Below are 14400 nucleotides of genomic sequence, written 5' to 3'. Positions count from 1 at the left end.
CACTGCCCCGTACTCGTCCCCTCAAGCACTCGCCTGTATCAATCCACAAAATAATCCCTGCCCGTACCCCCTCGCACTCGCCCTGTATCAACCCCCAAACGAATCCCACTGCCCCGTACTCCCTCGCACTCGCCCTGTATCAACCCCCAAACTAATCCCACTGCCCCGTGCTCCCCCAACTAGCCCTGTGTCACCCCCAAACTAATCCCACTGCCTTGTACTCCCTCGCACTCGCCCTGATATCAACCCCAAACAATAATCCCACTGCCCCGTACTCCCCCCCAAACTACGCCCTGTATCACAACCCCCAAACTAAGCCCACTGCCCCGTACTCCCCCAACTAGCCCTGTATCAACCCCCAAACTAATCCCCTGCTCCATACTCCCCTTGTACTAGCCCTGTATCAACCCCCAAACTAATCCCACTGCCCAGTACTGCCCTCGCATTCGCCCTGTATCAATCCCCAAACTAATCTCACTGCCCCGTACTCCCCCAACTAGCCCTGTATTCCAACCCCCAAACTAATCCCACTGCTCCATCCTCCCCTCGTACTAGCCCTGTATCAACCCCCAAACTAATCCCACTGCCCAGTACTGCCCTCTCATTCGCCCAGTATCAATCCCCAAACTAGTCCCACGCCCCGTACTCCCGCAACTAGCCCTGTATCAACCCCCAAACTAATCCCACTGTCCCGTACTCCCCTCGCACTCGCCCTGTATCAACCCCCAAACTAATCCCACTGCCCCGTACTCCCCCAACTAGCCCTGTATCAACCCCCAAATTAATCCCATTACCCATCCTCCCCCCAACAAGTCCTATATCAATCTCCAAACTAATCCCACAGCCCCACGCTGCCCCACACTCACCCCATTGACCCGCTCTCTCCTGTATCAATCCCCACACTCACCCCACTGACCTGATCTCTCCCGTATCAATCCCCAAACTCACCCCACTGACCTGATCTCTCCCGTATCAATCTTCACACTCACCCCACTGACCCACTCTCTCCTGTATCAATCCCCACACTCACCCCACTGACCCACTCTCTCCCCTATAAATACCCACACTCACCCCACTGACCTGATCTCTCCCGTGTCAATCCCCACACTCACCCCACTGACCCGCTCTCTCCTGTATCAATCCCCACACTCACCCCTCTGACCCACTCTCTCCCGTATCAATCCCCACACTCACCCCACTGACCCACTCTCTCCCCTATCAATCCCCACACTTACCCCACTGACCTGATCTCTCCCGTATCAATCCCCACACTCACCCCACTGACCTGATCTCTTCTGTATCCATCCCCACACTCACCCCACTGACCTGATCTCTCCTGTATCAATCCCCACACTCACCCCACTGACCTGATCTCTCCTGTATCAATCCCCACACTCACCCCACTGACCCGATCTCTCCCGTATCAATCCCCACACTCACCCCACTGCCCCGCTCTCTCCCGTATCAATCCCACACTCACCCCACTGACCTGATCTCTCCCCCACCTCCGCAGCCCTGTATTAATTCCAAAACTAATCCCACTGCCTGATCTCTCGCCGAAGCCCTGCATCATACCCTCTCTCCTGTATCAATCATTAAATTCTGTCTCAACTTGTAATTTAACTTGTGAACTGAAATGCGGGAGCAGCACGGTGGTGCAGTGGGTTAGCACTGCTGCCTCACGGCACCGAGGTCCCAGGTTCGATCCCGGCTCTGGGTCACTGTCCGTGTGGAGTTTGCAGATTCGTCCCGTGTTTGCGTGGGTTTCGCCCCCCCCGCCCCCCCACAACCCAAAGATGTGCAGGGTAGGTGGATTGGCCAGGCTAAATTGCCCCTTAATTGTAAAAAATGAATTGGGTAAATTAAAAAAAAATGAACTGAAATGTGAAACATAAAGAGTGAAAACCAATAAAAACATTTAAACAGACTAAACCACGGCCTCAATTTCCCTCTTTGCCTGTGCTCCCTCTCCCTGGACACAGGATATCAGCTCGTGGCTTCCTTCCTGTGACCTCATTTGCGCCCCCATCCTGCAATTGCACCCCCTCCCCACGACGCTGCGCCATCTCCAGCGCCAGGAGAGTCAATAAGAAGCGCCAGGCACTGGCGATGAATACGAAGGTGGCAACCCGTTCAACACGTGGACACCTTCTCAAAACGCTGGGACTTGGGAGCTGTTTGAATGGGGCCCAGTTGGGTGAGGCAGAGGCCATTGACTTTCTGATTGGCCGTTAGGAGGTTCGGGTGGACATGAGGAGTGGCCATTGGCGGTGGTGGGTGGGAGGTGTGGGGAGGAGTATGGTTTGGGGCAGGAGAAGATAGGCAGGTAGCCAACCAGAGTCGGGACCATCCGCTCCTTTTCCCAGCACACCCTCCCCCAGCACACCCTTCCCCCATCAGCTTCCATCCAGTCTTTCCATCGGCTTAATTTAGCATTAGGACCAAGTCTTTCACATTACACCTCCGTCACAGCACTGAAAGAGATTGGGATTCCCCTGCCCCAGGGTGAGAGGTCGGTTTGTTCGGGTTGGGAGTGTAGGAGAGGTCAAGCAGGGTGAAAGGTCAGGTGGGCGTTGCCCTCCACGAGCCGAACATATCGAGCCTAAAAGGTGTCACTGACTCTTCTCCCTCCAGTTAATCGGGGAGGAATTCGCCATCCTGGATATTGTGAGGAAGATGCGACGGCAGCGACCAGCTGCAGTGCAGACCAAGGTGAGCACCGAGATGTACGATTACCCCTCACTGATCCCTCCATCCGGAGAGCCACCGACCATTAGAGCACGCGGTTAGATACAGAGTAAAGCTCCATCTACACTGTCCCAATCAAACACTCCCAGGACAGGGACAGCACGGGGTTAGATACAGAGTAAAGCTAACCTCTACACTGTCCCAATCAAACACTCCCAGGACAGGTACAGCACGGGGTTAGATACAGAGTAAAGTTCCCTCAACACTGTCCCCATCAAACACTCCCAGGACAGCTACAGCACGGGGTTAGATACAGAGTAAAGCTCCCTCAACACTGTCCCCATCAAACACTCCCAGGACAGGTACAGCACGGGGTTATATACAGAGTAAAACTCCCTCTACACTGTCCCCAGCAAACACTCCCAGGACAGGGAAAAGCACGGGGTTAGATACAGAGTAAAGTTCCCTCTACATTGTCCCCATCAAACACTCCCAGCACGGGGTTAGATACAGAGTAAAGCTCACTCTACACTGTTCCCATCAAACACTCCCAGGACAGGCACAGCACGGGGTTAGATACAGAGTAAAGCTCCCTCTACACTGTCCCCATCAAACACTCCCAGGACAGGCACAGCACGGGGTTAGATACAGAGTAAAACTCCCTCTATACTGTCCCCATCAAACACTCCCAGGACAGGTACAGCACGGGGTTAGATACAGAGTAAAGCTCCCTCTACACTGTCCCCAGCAAACACTCCCAGGACAGGGACAGCACGGGGTTAGATACAGAGTAAAGCTCCCTCTACATTGTCCCCATCAAACACTCCCAGCACGGGGTTAGATACAGAGTAAAGCTCACTCTACACTGTCCCCATCAAACACTCCCAGGACAGGCACAGCACGGGGTTAGATACAGAGTAAAGCTCCCTCTACACTGTCCCCATCAAACACTCCCAGGACAGGTACAGCACGGGGTTAGATACAGAGTAAAGCTCCCTCGACACTGTCCCCATCAAACACTCCCAGGACAGGTACAGCACGGGGTTAGATACAGAGTAAAGCTCCCTCTACACTGTCCCAATCAAACACTCCCAGGACAGGTACAGCACAGGGTTAGGTACAGAGTAAAGCTCCCTCTACACTGTCCCAATCAAACACTCCCAGGACAGGTACAGCACAGGGTTAGGTACAGAGTAAAGCTCCCTCTACACTGTCCCAATCAAACACTCCCAGGACAGGTACAGCACGGGGCTAGATACAGAGTAAAGCTCCCTCTACACTGTCCCCATCAAACACTCCCAGCACGGGGTTAGATACAGAGTAAAGCTCACTCTACACTGTCCCCATCAAACACTCCCAGGACAGGCACAGCATGGGGTTAGATACAGAGTAAAGCTCCCTCTACACTGTCCCCATCAAACACTCCCAGGACAGGTACAGCACAGGGTTAGGTACAGAGTAAAGCTCCCTCTACACTGTCCCAATCAAACACTCCCAGGACAGGTACAGCACGGGGCTAGATACAGAGTAAAACTCCCTCAATGCTGCTGCAGCCTCCAGCCCTCCCCGGGCCTCGTTTCATTTTCGCCTCATGAAGTTATGACAGTGCTGCTCTTCCTGGTGGCCCTTCCCAGAGTTGCACTGCACCCAGCAAACTAACCAGCCCTCGCCATCAGGGGCCCTGCACCCCCACCGGGGCCCAGTGCCCAGCCCGAGAGATGCTGGTGCAGTGTCCTCCCTCCCAGCCAGATTAACGTGTCCCCTTCTTCGCAGGATCAGTACGAGTTTATCTACCGCATTGTGGCCCAGCTGTTTCAGACGGTGTTGGCGAATAGCGACCATAATTATGAAAACCTGAGAAAGGTAAGATGCTGCTAATAATCCTGCATTAGCCAGTTAAATCTCTGTTTCTAACACTTCCATTGCGCTCACCCCGGCCACACCCCTTCATTAGCCTTTCTACATCTCCCTCCCCCTCGGTCTCTCCCCCTGTCCCCCTATCGGTCTCCCTCTCTCGCTCTCTCTCGCTCTCTCTCGCTCTCTCTCGCGCTCTCTCTCTCTCTCTCTCTCCCCCTCTCGCTCCCCCTGCCCCCTCTCACTCTCCCTGTCCCCCTCTCACTCCCCCTGTCCCGGTCTCTCCCCCTGTCCCCCTATCGGTCTCCCTCTGTCTCTCTCTCTCTCTCTCTCTCTCCTCTCTCTCTCTCTCTCTCTCTCTCTCTCTCTCCTCCCCCCCCCCGTCCCCCTCTCGCTCCCCCTGTCCCCTTCTCGCTTCCCCTGTCCCCCTATTGGCCTCTCCCTCTCGGTCTCTTCCCCCCCCCCCCCCCCCCCCCCCCCCCCCCGTGCCATTGAGGGGCAGCTTTGAGGAGGCACTGTGCCAGCAGAGGGGCAGCTCTGATGCGCTGTGCCAGCAGAGGGGCAGCTTTGAGGAGGCGCTGTGCCAGCAGAGGGGCATCGCTGACGAGGCGCTGTGCCAGCAGAGGGGCAGCTTTGAGGAGGCGCTGTGCCAGCAGAGGGGCATCGCTGACGAGGCGCTGTGCCAGCAGAGGGGCAGCTTTGAGGAGGCGCTGTGCCAGCGGAGGGGCATCGCTGACGAGGCGCTGTGCCAGCAGAGGGGCAGCTTTGAGGAGGCGCTGTGCCAGCAGAGGGGCATCGCTGGCGAGGCGCTGTGCCAGCGGAGGGGCAGCTTTGAGGAGGATCATCGGCCCCCTCAGGTGTGAGTGAAATAATCCAGGACCCCTATTGGAGGAATGGATGATGCCTGCGGGGAATGGAATCTCTCTGGTGCACTGGCCAATATTTCTGCCTCAGTAGAGCAGCGCATGCGTGTATTTGTTTGTGTTGTTTGCTGGGGGTGTAAGGGTTAAGAGCGTCCGTCACTGAGCTGGCACCCGCTCCCTTCCTCCACCGAGTGTAAAAGGAAGTGTGAATTTTCAAGTCCGGCGATGACTTCCTCTGGAGGTGTCTCGGGTTAATAGTGCTGCATTCACGCCCTCTCTCTGGATCCGTCACTGCGCCTTGTGCCTCTGCTTCAAACCCCCCCAGCACTCCCACCATCCTCCCCTCAATCCTCTCGCAGCGCCAGTTCTCTGGAGCCAGCCTCACCTCCACTAACCTCTTTCCCCCCCCCCCCCACAAGATCACCACCTCAACCTCTGATTTGCCCACAGGATCGGAGGCCCTCAGAGGTGCCAGGAGTAAGACAACCACCTCTGGTGAAATCTCCAAAGTCCCCCAAACGTCCCAGGTAAGCCCATGGCTCATGGTCAGTGAGGGAAGGGGAAGTTTGAGAAAATGCTGAGTGTTTGATGGGGACAGTGTAGAGGGAGCTTTACTCTGTATCTAACCCCGTGCTGTACCTGCCCTGGGAGTGTTTGATGGGGACAGTGTAGAGGGAGCTTTACTCTGTATCTAACCCAAGCTGTACCTGTCCTGGGAGCGTTTGATGGGGACAGTGTAGAGGGAGCTTTACTCTGTATTTGATCTTGTATGGAAGTTTGGGATCTGCCTGCCCTGTGCGAGTGGCCCAGGACTGCGTGATGGGTGGTTAAGTCATGGAGCGATTGCTGCCGCGTGCATTTAATGAACCATTTATTTTTTCTCCTCCTGCTGCCTGTTGAATCTCCGATGGTTGCCATGGAAGCGGCTGCATCCCGCCAGCAATAAGCCCCAGGCCTCTAACCACAGAGTCGATGCCAAAAGAGGGCCCAGTCGGGGACACGTATGCAGTGGTGGCGCGGCCGAAGTCAGGCGGGGGAGTGGTGGGGGCACAGAGGCCCTCTGCCCCCGTCTCCCAGGTGTCGGCGGGCTGTGAGTACGAGAATCTGGCAGAGGGGGGAAGACCCGTCCGCGAAACTTCACTGTATACCACAGTGATAGTCAAGGAGGTACCCCGCCCTTCTGCCAGCCCACAGACGCAGTATGCCCACATTGACCACTCGCCGAAGGCCAAGGGGGCATCCAGCTCCTGCCCCCAAGCAACAATCTCGTACAGCGCCATCGATTTTGGACAGCCCAGACAGGACGCGCGAGGATCGCCAGCACCAGCGACTAGCAAAGGTGAGCTGACACTCAGCACCAGGACTAAAACATCACCAGGCGCTTCGAGAGGCCGGAATTGGAGGGGCGCAGAGATCTCGGAAAGGATGTAGGAGAATCCAGCTCAATGCGGGAACGTTTCCAGTGCCCGGGGCCAGCACGGGTGCAGGAAGTGTCTCCAGATGCTGGAAGCCTGGGTTTCGGAGCCGGAGAGGCAGCTGGGGACAGTGTGGAACGGGAAGTATCATGGATATCCTGGATAGAGAGGTGTTCACACCGCAGGCTCAGTCCTCCATAGATAGAAAGGGAATGGGTAACCACCAGGCAGAGCGGGAGCGAGGCAGGCAGTGCAGCCATCTCCTGTGGTCAGTCTCCTGCAAAACATATATACCCACACTTGGGGAAGAATGCCCTCTCAGGGGAAAGTAGCTTCAGCCAAATTCATGGCACCAGGGTTGGTTCTCCTGTAGAGGGGGGGAGGGAGTAAAAGTTGTGGGAATGTAATAGCTATAGGGGATTCAATGATAAGGGGAATAGATGGACGTTTCTGTGGCCTCAAACGAGACTCGAGGATGGTGTGTTGCCTCCCTGGTGCTTGGGTCAAGGACGTCTCGGAGGGGTTATACGACATTCCGGAGGCAGGGATGGTGAACAGCCAGTGGTCCTGATGCACATCGGGACCAACGACATAGGCAAAAAATGGGATGAGGTCTTGAAAGCAGAATATAGAGAGTTGGGAAGAAAGTTGAGAAGTCTGACCTCAAAGGTAGTGATCTCAGGATTACTACACGTGCTGGTCAGACGAGAAATAGCAGGATGTATCGGATGAATGCGTGGCTGAGGAGATGGGGTGAGGGGGAGGGTTTTCTGATTTCTGGGGAAGGTGGGACCAGTACAAACCGCCAGGTTACATCTGGGTAGGATCGGGATTGATGTCTGAGGGGGAGTCGTGGTAGCACAGTACTTAGCACTGTTGCTTCACGGCGCTAGGGACCCAGGGTTCGATTCCCGGCTTGGGTCACTGTCTGTGGGGAGTCTGCACGTTCTCCCCGTGTCTGCGTGGGTTTCCTCCGGGTGCTCCGGTTTCCTCCCACAAGTCCCGAAAGACGTGCTTGTTAGGTGGATTGGACATTCCGAATTCTCCCTCGGTGTACCCGAACAGGCGGCAATGTTAATGTAAGCCTTCTTGTGACACTTTTTTTGCTAGCTTGGGATGATTCGAATTAAAATGACAGGTGGATGGGAACCAATGCAAGGAGTCTGAGGAGGGGGAAAACACGGAAAAGATAGAAAGAGGAATAAGAAAAGTGATAGGCAGAGAATCGAGGGCCAGAATCACACAAGGCCTCGGTGAAAAATATTGGGGGACAGACAAGTAATGTTAAAAAGACAAGCTGAAAGACTTTGTACCTAAACGCACAGAGCTTCGATAATGAATTGGATGATTTAATCACGCAGATCGATGTAAACATAAGAACATAAGAACATAAGAACTAGGAGCAGGAGTAGGCCATCTGGCCCCTCGAGCCTGCTCCGCCATTCAATTAGATCATGGCTGATCTTTTGTGGACTCAGCTCCACTTTCCGGCCCGAACATCATAACCCTTAATCCCTTTATTCTTCAAAAACTATCTATCTTTACCTTAAAAACATGTAATGAAGGAGCCTCAACTGCTTCACTGGGCAAGGAATTCCATAGATTCACAACCCTTTGGGTGAAGAAGTTCCTCCTAAACTCAGTCCTAAATCTACTTCCCCTTATTTTGAGGCTATGCCCCCTAGTTCTGCTGTCACCCGCCAGTGGAAACAACCTGCCCGCATCTATCCTATCTATTCCCTTCATAATTTTAAATGTTTCTATAAGATCCCCCCTCATCCTTCTAAATTCCAACGAGTACAGTCCTAGTCTACTCAACCTCTCCTCATAATCCAACCCCTTCAGCTCTGGGATTAACCTAGTGAATCTCCTCTGCACACCCTCCAGCGCCAGTACGTCCTTTCTCAAGTAAGGAGACCAAAACTGAACACAATACTCCAGGTGTGGCCGCACTAACACCTTATACAATTGCAACATAACCTCCCTAGTCTTAAACTCCATCCCTCTAGCAATGAAGGACAAAATTCCATTTGCCTTCTTAATCACCTGTTGCACTTGTAAACCAACCTTCTGTGACTCATGCACTAGCACACCCAAGTCTCTCTGAACAGCGGCATGCTTTAATATTTTATCGTTTAAATAATAATCCCGTTTGCTGTTATTCCTACCAAAATGGATAACCTCACATTTGTCAACATTGTATTCCATCTGCCAGACCCGAGCCCATTCACTTAACCTATCCAAATCCCTCTGCAGACTTCCAGTATCCTCTGCACATTTCGCTTTACCACTAATCTTAGTGTCATCTGCAAACTTGGACACATTGCCCTTGGTCCCCAACTCCAAATCATCAATGTAAATTGTGAACAATTGTGGGCCCAACACGGATCCCTAAGGGACACCACTAGCTACTGATTGCCAACCAGAGAAACACCCATTTATCCCAACTCTTTGCTTTCTATTAATTAACCAATCCTCTATCCATGCTACTACTTTACCCTTAATGCCATGCATCTTTATCTTATGCAGCAACCTTTTGTGTGGCACCTTGTCAAAGGCTTTCTGGAAATCCAGATATACCACATCCATCGGCTCCCCATTATCTACTGCACTGGTAATGTCCTCAAAAAATTCCACTAAATTAGTTAGGCATGACCTGCCTTTAACGAACCCATGCTGCGTCTGCCCAATGGGACAATTTCTATCCAGATGCCTCGCAATTTCTTCCTTGATGATAGATTCCAGCATCTTCCCTATTACCGAAGTTAAACTCACTGGCCTATAATTTCCTGCTTTCTGCCTACCTCCTTTTTTAAACAGTGGCGTCACGTTTGCTAATTTCCAATCCACTGGGACCACCCCAGAGTCTAGTGAATTTTGGTAAATTATCACTAGTGCATCTGCAATTTCCCTAGCCATCTCTTTTAGCACTCTGGGATGCATTCCATCAGGGCCAGGAGACTTGTCTACCTTTAGCCCCATTAGCTTGCCCATCACTCCCTCCTTAGTGATAACAATCCTCTCAAGGTCCTCACCTGTCATAGCCTCATTTCTATCAGTCGCTGGCATGTTATTTGTGTCTTCCACTGTGAAGACCGACCCAAAAAACCTGTTCAGTTCCTCAGCCATTTCCTCATTTCCCATTATTAAAACTCCCTTCTCATCCTCTAAAGGACCAATATTTACCTTAGCCACTCTTTTTTGCCTTATATATTTGTAAAAACTTTTACTGTCTGTTTTGATGATATAGTCAGGATTCCGGAAATATAGCTGCAGGGTGACCAGGGATGGGAACTGCCTGGCCAGGGGTATTCTGGATTTAGGAAGGACAAGCGGTGTGATGGCAGCGGTGGCTAAAGAGGAAATTAACACAATAGTGAAGATATCAGCTCCAATAATCTGTCTGGATAGAGCTGAGAAACACGAAGGGGCAAGAAAGGGACTACATGACGGGTGATTAAGTCGTGGAGCAATTGCTGGCGTGCGCATTTAATTAACCATTTCATGTTTTCTCCTCCTGCTGCCTGCCGAATATGCGATGGTTGCTATGGAAGCAGCCACTTTGGGAATTACTACAGGGCTATGGGGAGCGAATGGGACAGTGGGATTAGTTTGGGGATGGATACAGGGATATGGGGAGAGAGCAGGGCAGTGAGATTAATCTGGGGATTGAAATAGGGGTATGGGGAGCGTGTGGGCTTTGGGGTTAGATTGTGGGTTGATACAGGACAATGGGGAGAGAGCAGGGCAGTGGGATTAGTTTGGGGATTGGTTCAGGGCTATGCAGAGAGCAGGGCAGTGGGATTAGTTTGTGGGTTGATACAGGACAATGGGAGAGAGCAGGGCAGTGGGATTAGTTTGGGGATTGGTACAGGGCCATGAGGAGAGAGCGGGGCAGTGGGATTAGTTTGGGGATTGGTACAGGGCTATGGGGAGAGAGCGGGACAGTGGGATTAGTTTGGGGATTGGTACAGGGCCATGGGAAGAGAGCGGGACAGTGGGATTAGTTTGGGGATTGGTACAGGGCTGTGGGGAGAGAGCAGGGCAGTGGGATTAGTTTGGGGATGGATACAGGGATATGGGGAGAGAGCAGGGCAGTGAGTTTAATCTGGGGATTGAAATAGGGGTATGGGGAGAGTGTGGGCTGTGGGGTTAGTTTGTAGGTTGATGCAGGACAATGGGAGAGAGCAGGGCAGTGGGATTAGTTTGGGGATTGGTACAGGACAATGGGGAGAGCGCAGGGCAGTGGGATTAGTTTGGGGATTGATACAGGTCTGTGGAGAGAGAGCGGGGCAGTGAGATTGGTTTGCGGGTTGATGCAGGGCTATGGGGAGAGAGCGGGGCAGTGGGATTAGTTTGGGAATTGATACAGGGCTATGGGAAGTGAGCGGGGCAGTGGGATTAGTTTGGGGATTGCTACAGGGCTATGGGGAAAGAGTTGGGTTTAGTTTGGGGATTGATACAGGGCAATGGGGGGAGAGTTGATCAGGGGGATTAGTTTGTGGGTTGATAGAGAGCTATAGGGAAAGAAAGATCTGGGCATTAGGATAAATTTGGGGATTAATGCAGGGCTGTGAGGAGAGAGCGGGGCAGTGGGATTAGTTTGGGGATTGGTACAGGGCTATGGGGAGAGAGCGGGACAGTGGGATTAGTTTGGGGATTGGTACAGGGCTATGAGGAAAGAGTGGGGCAGTGTGATTAGTTTGGGGATTGGTACAGGGCTATGAGGAGAGAGCGGGGCAGTGGGATTAGTTTGGGGATTGGTACAGGCCTGTGGGAGAGAGAAGGGCATTGGGATTAGTTTGGGGATTGGTACAGGGCCATGGGAAGAGAGCAGGGCAGTGGGATTAGTTTGGGGATTGGTACAGGGCTATGAGGAAAGAGTGGGGCAGTGTGATTAGTTTGGGGATTGGTACAGGGCTATGAGGAGAGAGCGGGGCAGTGGGATTAGTTTGGGGATTGGTACAGGGCTGTGGGAGAGAGAAGGGCAGTGGGATTAGTTTGGGGATTGGTACAGGGCTATGAGGAAAGAGCGGGGCAGTGCGATTAGTTTGGGGATTGGTTAAAGTCTGTGGCGAGAGAGCGGGGCAGTGAGATTGGTTTGCGGGTTGATGCAGGGCTATGGGAAAGAGTTGGGTTTAGTTTGGGATTGATACAGGGCAATGGGGGGAGAGTTGGGCAGTGGGATTAGTTTGTGGGTTGATAGAGAGCTATAGGGAAAGAGTTGAGCAGTGGGATTAGTTTGGGGATTGGTTCAGGGCTATGAGGAAAGAGCGGGGCAGTGGGATTAGTTTGGGGATTGGTACAGGGCTATGGGGAGAAAGCAGGGCAGTGGGATTAGTTTGGGTATTGATACAGGGCTATGGGGAGAGAGCGGGGCAGTGGGATTAGTTTGGGGATTGATACAGGGCTATGGGGAGTGAGCGGGGCAGTGGGATTAGTTTGGGGATTGCTACAGGGCTATGGGGAGAGAGCGGGGCAGTGGGATTAGTTTGGGGATTGGTACAGGGCTATGAGGAGAGAGCAGGGCAGTGGGATTAGTTGGGGATTGGTACAGGGCTATGGGGATAGAGTGGGGCAGTGGGATTAGTTTGTGATTGATACAGGGCTATGGGGAGAGAGCGGGGCAGTGGGATTAGTTTCGGGATTGGTACAGGGCTATGGGGAGAGAGCGGGGCAGTGGGATTAGTTTGGGGATTGGTACAGGGCTATGAGGAGAGAGCGGAGCAGTGGGATTAGTTTGGGGATTGGTACAGGGCTATGAGGAGAGAGCGGGGCAGTGTGATTAGTTTGGGGATTGGTACAGGGCTATGTGGAGAGTGTGGGGCAGTGGGGTTAGTTTGGGGGTTGGTACAGGGCTATGAGGAGAGAGTGGGGCAGTGGGATTAGTTTGTGATTGATACAGGGCTAGTTTGATGCAGGGCTATGGGAAAGAGTTGGGTTTAGTTTGGGATTGATACAGGGCAATGGGGGGAGAGTTGGGCAGTGGGATTAGTTTGTGGGTTGATAGAGAGCTATAGGGAAAGAGTTGAGCAGTGGGGAGAGAGCGGGGCAGTGGGATTAGTTTGGGGATTGGTACAGGGCTATGGGAGAGAACGGGACAGTGGGATTAGTTTGGGGATTGATACAGGGCTATGAGGAGAGAGTGGGGCAGTGGGATTAGTTTGGGATTGATACAGGGCTATGGGGAGAGAGCGGGGCAGTGAGATTAGTTTGGGGATTGGTACAGGGCTATGGGAGAGAACGGGACAGTGGAATTAGTTTGGGGATTGGTGCAGGGCTATGGGGAGAGAGCGGAGCAGTGGGATTAGTTTGGGGATTGGTACAGGGCTATGAGGAGAGAGCGGGGCAGTGGGATTAGTTTGGGGATTGGTACAGGGCTATGGGGAGAGAGCAGGGCAGTGGGATTAGTTTGGGGATTGGTACAGGGCTATGGGGAATGAGCGGGGCAGTGGGATTAGTTTGGGGATTGATACAGGGCTATGGGGAGAGAGCGGGGCAGTGGGATTAGTTTGGGGATTGGTACAGGGCTATGGGGAATGAGCGGGGCAGTGGGATTAGTTTGGGGATTGATACAGGGCTATGGGGAGAGAGCGGGGCAGTGGGATTAGTTTGGGGATTGGTACAGGGCTATGGGGAGAGAGCGGGGCAGTGGGATTAGTTTGGGGATTGGTACAGGGCTATGGGGAATGAGCGGGGCAGTGGGATTAGTTTGGGGATTGATACAGGGCTATGGGGAGAGAGCGGGGCAGTGGGATTAGTTTGGGGAATGGTACAGGGCTATGGGGAGAGACTCAGAGCCGGGATCGAACACTGGTCTTAGGCTCCTTGAGGCATCAGTGCTAACCACTGCGGCACCGTGGCGCCCTCATCAACGCACAAATAGCTTATCCCGTTCTCCTTAGTCTCGCCAATTTGGTACCGTTCGGAAACTTGTCCGAACACTACATTGCGTCACCATCTACATTTCCTGTTGCGTAGCATCACCTCTCAGGTGGTCATCATTCAGTGATGATGTATTGAGTCCCCGGGATAAATGGTGGTCCCATGTTCATGGTGCAAACACCTTCCCATTACCCCCCACACTCCCTCAACCTCCCGAACACATAGCAGCAAGGAAAAGGGATGATGGAGCAAAGCTGCTATCTAATCCATTTCATTCTGATTATGTACCACAATGACAAATAATTAATGATTAATCTAGGACAAAGGTTCGGCACAACATCGTGGGCCGAAGGGCCTGTTCTGTGCTGTATTTTTCTATGTTCCATGTTCTAACCCTCCCAAGACCCCCCAACCTTCCCATCACCCCTCAATCCCCTCCCCCAACCTCCCCAGCCCTCCCATCACCCCCCAACCCTCCCACCACACCCATCCCTCCCATCACCCTCACAACACCCCCCCCCAACCCCCACCACCACCCCCCAACCCTCCCATTACTCCCCCAACCCTCAATCACCCTCCAACCCTCCCACCACCCTCCAACCTTCTCATCACCTCAACTCTCCCATCATCAGCATCCGGCCATTTAAACTTGTCACGTATATTCTATTCAACTGAGAACGCAGACTGCAGAGTCG

The 14400-nt window shown here is 53.0% G+C and overlaps 1 protein-coding gene across 5 annotated transcripts in view; it reads left to right on the top strand.

The window, feature by feature from the left end:
• The window catches only part of ptpn18 (protein tyrosine phosphatase non-receptor type 18), a 108201-nt gene that overhangs the window by 75007 nt on the left and 18794 nt on the right, over positions 1-14400 (top strand). For 4 of the 5 annotated variants that reach the window (XM_038782079.1, XM_038782080.1, XM_038782076.1 and 1 more), the window contains exons 11-13: positions 4462-4551; positions 5856-5932; positions 6329-6744. In XM_038782079.1, the coding sequence (XP_038638007.1) occupies positions 4462-4551; positions 5856-5932; positions 6329-6744 (583 nt within the window). Of the gene's footprint in view, positions 1-2634; positions 2713-4461; positions 4552-5855; positions 5933-6328; positions 6745-14400 lie in introns of all 5 variants that reach the window. The other variant, XM_038782078.1, reaches the window with a different exon arrangement.

Source organism: Scyliorhinus canicula, chromosome 21 (assembly GCF_902713615.1).
Source record: "Scyliorhinus canicula chromosome 21, sScyCan1.1, whole genome shotgun sequence".
Classification (NCBI taxonomy): domain Eukaryota; kingdom Metazoa; phylum Chordata; class Chondrichthyes; order Carcharhiniformes; family Scyliorhinidae; genus Scyliorhinus; species Scyliorhinus canicula.
This window is presented reverse-complemented; position numbering and strand designations above follow the sequence as displayed.